Genomic DNA, 7,013 nt, shown 5'->3' on the forward strand with positions numbered 1-7,013 from the left:
TATGAGGTCCAAACCCTCAGGTGTTAGCAAAACACTGTACCAGACAAGCCCCCCCACCCCCCTCCCCCCAATCTCTCCCTGGTCCAGCAAAACAGACCCTCCTTCTGGGATCCCAGAGTCCAGGGGCCAGCCCCCAGGGGAGCCCTCCCTTCTGAGCCACCACCCATCCCAAATCAAATCCTGGGCCTGTGCCCAAGCCTAATGCCCTAACAAGGAGATGGCCTCAATCAAAAGAAAGCTGCTATCAGGTGGGGGGCGGGGGGCACAGCTATCTTGGGATCTTGCTAGAAAAGACACTGAGCCCCAGCCGGTTTGGCTCAGTGGGTAGCGTGTCGGCCTGTGGACTGAAGTGTCTCAGATTCGATTCCGGTCAAGGGGACATGCCCAGGTGGCAGGCTTGAACTCCAGCAGGGGGCGTGCAGGAGGCAGCCGATCAATGATTCTCTCTCATCATTGATGTTTCTCTCTCTCCCTCTCCCTTCCTCTCTGAAATCAATAAAAATATATTAAAACAACAAAGACACTGAGATGGTCAGGGTCCACATACTCAGGAAGCTGTGGACAATCCCGCTCTGGCCAGGCCTGGGCTCGGCGCCTGCCCCTGGGAGCTCTTACCCAGCTGCTCTCGCTTGGCCAACTGCTGGCGAATCCGATCCGTCTTCAGCAGGGCAGGGGACACGTCGGGGCTTTACCAGGAGGACACAGGAATAGCCTCAGGCCATCCAGACCCTTCCTCAGACCTGAGCCGCCCCCACTCCCCGCCCCCAGCAACCAGCATTGCAGGGGAGAGCTGGCCAGGTCTCTTCACCTCCTTCTCTGGTCTTTGCTCCAGCTACACTCCCGCCACCCAAAGCTACCCACCAGCCCCAGGGGCTGCCTCCCAATAAACTCGGTAGGGCTCTGGGGTAGGGACCCCTGGCCCAGTTTCTGTGCCTTGGCAACCCCTGGGTATGAGCCCAACGCAGACTCCCCGTCGCTTGCGCAGCTTTCTGCAAAGGCCCCTGTTTCCAGTCTTTCCTGCTGACATCTGTCCATCGAGCACCATCGAGTGGGAGAGTTAATGTTTTAGAAACTGTTAGTGGCCTCCCGCCGTCGGCAGCAGTGGTTTTAAAGTTGGGCGCCCCTGCGTTAGGCGATTTGGTGGAGAGGTGTTTGCAGTGGTGCGCTGGTAAACTGCCCATTGCTGTGGTGTAAATACTTCGTGGCTGATTTCAAGCTACAGATTTGCAGGATGCCTCACTGCCACATCTCTGCCCACACCGTTCCCTCCGCCTCCAGTAACTTCTCCCTCCTTCACTGGCCCGAATCAGAAGCCCTCCACTCAGCAGGCAGGCCAGGCTGAGGAGAAGGGGCCACCGTCCCGCCTCGCCACAGGCCCTCTCGGTGCGGGAGCCGGGCAGCAGGAACCATCTCCTCTCTGCGTTGCCCCAGGTCCACCTGTGAAAGCACGTCCTCCCGCTCCCCGCAGCCACCGGCCACACAGAGGCCCATGGGGCCAACGCCACCTGGCCACCTCCTCCCCGGACACTGCCCCTGAAAGAAACCAGACTTACATGCTGGGCTTCTGGCTCAGGCGTTTCAGAGGGCTCCCGAAGTACTTGAACTTGAGGGTGAAGAAGGTCTGGATCGGGGAGCGATTGGTCAGGACGAGCTGGCGATTCACGCAGGTCCTCAGAGGCACTGCCGGGCCGAAGTCCAGGCGGAGCTCCTCCGTGTGGCCGGGCTCTGTGCTGGGAACACTGCCCCGGGCCCGTGGGCACCAGGTCACACGCCACCCTTGGCCCTGCCCAGTGAGCCACCGTGGGAGGGGGCGCGAGCGCTGTCCAGCAACCAGGCTTCACCCTCGGACTCCCACCTCGTCAGGCTGCCACCCCACCGACATCTCCTTCTTGGCAGCCTAGGAGGCCAAGGGGGGCCTCAAATTTCACCCACTCTCCCTGGCCCGGGGCGGACTGGCTTGTCTCCCAGTTGCTGAGCCTCATGCGGGAGAGCCCAAGGTACCCACAGCCCTGCCCCTGCCATCTCCTACCATGCCTCCAGCTATGGGGGGGACAGGGAGATCACAGAGGGGCGAGGATGGGGTAGAGGGATCTGTCCCCACAGAGGTGGTTAGGGAGCCCCTTCCTGGCTGTAGGAACCCGCTGGGCGGAGGCTGGCACCAGGGGCAATGCTGCTCCTTCACATGGTCGCCTCAGCACTCAGGCCCCGGCCCCAGCCCTGGGCTCACCTTCTAGCGGCGCCCTCCGCAGGGATGGTGATGCTCACTTGCAGTCCCTGGGGTTTCCCAGAAATGCCCAGAACCAGCGGCTCCTTCATGCCTGACACAGTGCAAGGGAGGGCCAGATCGGTCAGCTCGTCCTGTAACAGAGCCACCGGGGGCACATTAGCACAGTCCGTCCCGGGGCTGGGCTCCGAAGGTCTCCCCAGCGCAGGTGGTGGCTGTGGGAGGCGCTCAACACGGAGGCCTTGACGTCTGTCCAGGCCCATGTCTGTGGGAGGCTCCCCAGGCCCTCAGTGAGCCACCACCCACAGGCCCCGCCTCAGCCGGCACCCTGCGCCCAGGCCTGGCCCTTCCTCAGGGCTCCTGGCTGTGCCAGCGCCAAGTATCTGGAGGTGCCCACACGAAAGGAGACCCTCCAGGTGGATGTTTGCAGAAGCGACGCGTTTATTCTGATGGAACTGCTACTGTAGAAGCCAAGCCCTTCCTGCGCGGGTCGCTCCGGGCCAGGCCAGGGCGCATCTGTGTCACCCTAGAGCTCAGGCTCGGCTGTGTAAGACAGGCCACTGCCCCCTTGTGTGCCAGTGAGGAAGTGCGGCCTGGGTCTGCTCGCCTCTGAAGGACGAAGTTTCCTCTTCACAGGCCACCCTGATGGCTTTCCTGCGGGCCTCCGCACAGGAGAAAGCTGGGTCCCGCTTTTTAATATCTGGTTTGGTTTTTAATTGATTTCAGACAGAGGAAGGGAGAGGGGAGAGGGAGATAGAAACATCAATGATGAGAGAGAATCCTTCATCAGCTGCCTCCTGCACGCCCCCTACTGGGGGTCAAGCGGGCAATCTGGGCATGTGTTCTGATGGGGAATGGAATCAACCGTGACCTCCTGGTTCATGGGTAGGTCAAGCGGGCAACCTGGGCATGTGTCCTGACGGGGAATGGAATCAACCGTGACCTCCTGGTTCATGGGTCGATGCTCAACCACTGAGCCACACCGGCCGGGAGAAGCTGTGCCCTTCTTTGGAGGGACCTGGCTGCCAGCCAGCCTGCCAGCAACGCCAGCACAGGGCCTGCCGCCAGCACAGGGCCTGCCGTGAGCGCAGCTCTGCTGTAGTCCCGGGGCAAATAGGAAAGACAGGCCCGCCTGTGGCCACAGAGAGCGGCCTGGGAGGGCTCAAGTCGGTGCCAGAGGCGAGATGTGGCCAGTGGGTTTCAGGGCACATCCATTTCAGGCCTGCTGCAAGCTTTCTGATCTCGTGTCCCTAAAGAACGGGCCTTACAGGAATGGGGACCCCAAATACAAGAACTCTCTTCTCTACTCCCAAAGACCAGGCGTGGGCCTGAGCCCGCCTCCCTGCAGCTCAGGCTCAGGCAGCTGCGGGTGCCTTCCAGTCCCGCGGTCCCTCCCCTCCCCGCTCACCTGGGTGTGAGCGGTCAGCTCCAGGGTGAGCTGGAACTCCTCACCGGGGCCCACTGTGCCACGTCTCGGGGAGACTTTTGCTTTGCAGAAGCTTGCTTGCTGCCCCAGGAGCTGGCGGACACAAGGGTGGGCCTGCTGTCAGGTGCTGGGCTCCCAGGATGGACCAGGGGTCCGGTCAGGGCGCTCAGCAGCTCTGCTGGAGGTGCAGACGGGGGGCCACAGCAGGACGGGATGGCCGGGTGCTTCCTGGTGGGGATGAACCCAGGTCCCTTCTCTTCTCCTTCCCCCCGAGATGGCCCTGCCAAGGGTGGCCTGGACTAAAGGAGCTGCCTTGGAGGGCCAGGGTGATGGGGAGCAGAGAGCAGCTGCCCCTGAGGCACAGGAATGTGGCCCCTGTCCCCTGGCAGGCAGAGCAGGCTCCAGCAGCCCGTGGACAGTGCCTCAGCGGGGCTCCCAGCAGCTGCGTGAACCAGCACGGGCCGGGCGGTCTAGCTCTGTGCACCTGAGACTCCTCAGGCAGGGAACTGGCCTTCCCTGAAGGCGAATCAAGGAAAAGCCAGACCAGATGTGCCACTCCTTTGAGGGGCCCAGCTTTTCTGGGCACTCTGAGCAGAGGACGGGCTGTGGAGGGGAGGCTGAGCATCTGTTCTGGGGGTGCCTGAGGGGCCGTGTCTCCCTCCCCAGGGGCCTCCAGTGCTGAGGGCTCGCTCACCTTGCCCCAGTGGAACCGGGTGGGCAGGAGCGTGCCATTGATGAGTGTGATGTCCGCCTTCGTGGGCACGCCCAGGTAGAGGTTGCTGACCACCACCTGGCTGCTCTGAAGGTACATGTAGGGCTCCTGCACCTCAGCGTACACAGGGAGGTAGCTGGGACACGAGGAAGTAAAAAGGCATGTTGATCAGAAAAAAAAGAAATAAAACTGTCCCCATTTGCAAAAGACACGACGGTCTGTGTAGAAAATCCCAAGGAATCCATTTCTTTCTTTTTTTTAATATATTTTATTGATTTTTTGTTTTTACAGAGAGGAAGGGAGAGAGATAGAGAGTTAGAAACATCGATGAGAGAGAAACATCGATCAGCTGCCTCCTGCACACCTCCCACTGGGCATGTGCATGCCCTCGACCGGAAACGAACCCGGGACCCTTGAGTCTGCAGGCCGACACTCTATCCACTGAGCCAAACCGGCCAGGGCCCAAGGAATCTATTTCTTAAAAACTCCTAGAACTAACGAGGCAGCCAAGTTACAGGGAACAAAATCAACATACAAAAATCAATCACACTTTTATATGTTAACAGTGAACATGTGGAAACAGAAACTTAAAATTGCTCCAGAAATGGAAAAACTGAGGTATACCTAGTAAATCTAATAAAACATGTAAAGGATTTATGTGTCAAACACAACAAAACATTGATGAAAGAAATTAATAAATGGAGGGACATGTGTGTTCATGGATGGGGAGAGTCGACATAGTAAAGGTGTCAATTCTCCCCAAATTGATGTACAGGTTTAACACATTTCTTGTCAAACTCCCAGCAAGGATTTTGTAGATATAAACAAGCTGATTATAAAATGTATATGGAAAGAAAAAAAGACACAGAATGACTAAAACAATTTTTTAGAAGAGCAATAAAATAGAAAATCACTCTACTGGATGCTAAGACTTACTATAGATCTACACTAATCACGATAGTGTGCTGTGGGTGAGGGATATATGCGCCACCAACAATAATAAAAAGACCACCCTATATATATGTATATTTTAAAAAAGGGTGAAGATCTCAATAGCTAGTTCTCCAAAGAGGATATACAAACGGCCGATATGCACATAAAAGTTGCTAAACATCACTTGCCACCAGGAAAATGCAAATCAAATCCTCATGAAATATCACTTCACACACACTGGGGTGACTATCATTGAAAGACACAGAGTAACAAATACTGAGGGTGTGGAGAGGATAGAGAAGGAGGGAGAGTGGGTCGTCAACTGTTAGGTCTGCACCATTACACTATCTATATATATAAAAGCCTAAGTGACCGGCTGACCGGCCGACTTGCTGGTAGCTATGACGTGCACTGATCACCAGGGGGAAGACACTCAACGCAGGAGCAGAAACCACAGGCATGGAAACATGGAACAGACTGACGAATCTCAGAGGGAAGCGGGGAGGGGAGTGGGTGGGAAGAGATTAACCAAAGATCTTATAGGCATACTAGAGGCCCGGTGCATGGACTCGTGTACCGTGAGGTCCCTCAGCCTGGCCTGCAGGGATCAGGCCGAAACCGGCCGAGGGACCCCACCGGTGCACAAATCCGCACACACTATATGTAAAAATAAACATTAAATAAATATAATGCTATTCCAATGAGAAAAAAGAAATAAAAGAAGGATGTGATCAGATCAGTTAATAAAACAGAAGAGAACAAAACTACTACTTAACCCTACCAGACCGCTGTACCTAATTTTCGGTACTTTGCCTAGACTTATTTTCTACAATGTCTCCAAGTTCCATCTTATTCTAACCACTTGTTTGCACGTAACTATCATTTTTCTATATCATGTTGGTTTTTTCTCTTTAATGCTCAGGAGCCCAGGTATAGGGGACAGTTAGGTTCAGGGCCTCAGGTCTGGTATGGTTAAGACCCCTGGGGGAGAAGGCCCTGTAGAATGAATGTGGGAAACAGCCAGGGGGGCGGTAACTGAAGGACTGTGGGAGATTAGTCAGCTAGTCCAGGGCCTCAAGCCCTGCGCTCGCTCACATGACACACAGAAGACTGGCTGCAGCAGGATTTATGCCCCCAGAAGGATGGGGGTGTGGGGTAGATCCTGCAGTAACCTTGGGCCTCTCAACTACCATGGAGGGAAAGCAACCAAACAGATAGAGCCTAGTCCTTTGTGCCTATTTACGAATGAATGAATGGAATGACTTGTGTAGCTGGCCAGTGTGGGTTCCCCTTGCTGCTTGACTTGGCCTGTTTAACCCCTTTGACAAGGCCCCTTCCTCTTACGGGGTCAGGTAGCTCTGTCCTCTGAGGGTTCTCACCTGTACCCCGTGGGAGAGGAGTGCTCACAGCACACACCTACACCCACTGACTCAGGGAACACTGACACCATTAGCTCCTAATGCAAATCAACTTCCTCTTCCATTTAAAAACAGGAATGGGCAGCCAAGGATTACTAGACATAGAAGGAAAACGGGTGAAGGAGAAGGATTCTAACCCAAAATCTGAGGAAACAAAAATTCATTTCCTTGGGGAAACATAAGAGGTGGCTGCATCCATAAGATAATTACATGACTATAAAAAAAGCAAACGATCCAAGAACAAAAAAACTTGGGATTTCAAAACATGGCTGTCAAAAGAAGGGCATCTATCAAATTAGT

General features: G+C 55.4%; 1 protein-coding gene across 2 annotated transcripts in view; it reads right to left on the bottom strand.

The window, feature by feature from the left end:
• Positions 1-7,013, bottom strand: part of DLEC1 (deleted in lung and esophageal cancer 1) — an 81,360-nt gene that overhangs the window by 8,322 nt on the left and 66,025 nt on the right. For both annotated transcript variants that reach the window (XM_014530326.1, XM_014530327.1), the window contains exons 20-24: positions 4,345-4,498; positions 3,633-3,743; positions 2,228-2,358; positions 1,554-1,739; positions 616-686 (exon numbers count right to left, since the gene is read on the bottom strand). In XM_014530326.1, coding sequence (XP_014385812.1) covers positions 616-686; positions 1,554-1,739; positions 2,228-2,358; positions 3,633-3,743; positions 4,345-4,498 — 653 coding nt within the window. The remainder of the gene's footprint in view (positions 1-615; positions 687-1,553; positions 1,740-2,227; positions 2,359-3,632; positions 3,744-4,344; positions 4,499-7,013) is intronic.

Source organism: Myotis brandtii, unplaced genomic scaffold (genome assembly GCF_000412655.1).
Source record: "Myotis brandtii unplaced genomic scaffold, ASM41265v1 scaffold731, whole genome shotgun sequence".
Lineage (NCBI taxonomy): Eukaryota > Metazoa > Chordata > Mammalia > Chiroptera > Vespertilionidae > Myotis > Myotis brandtii.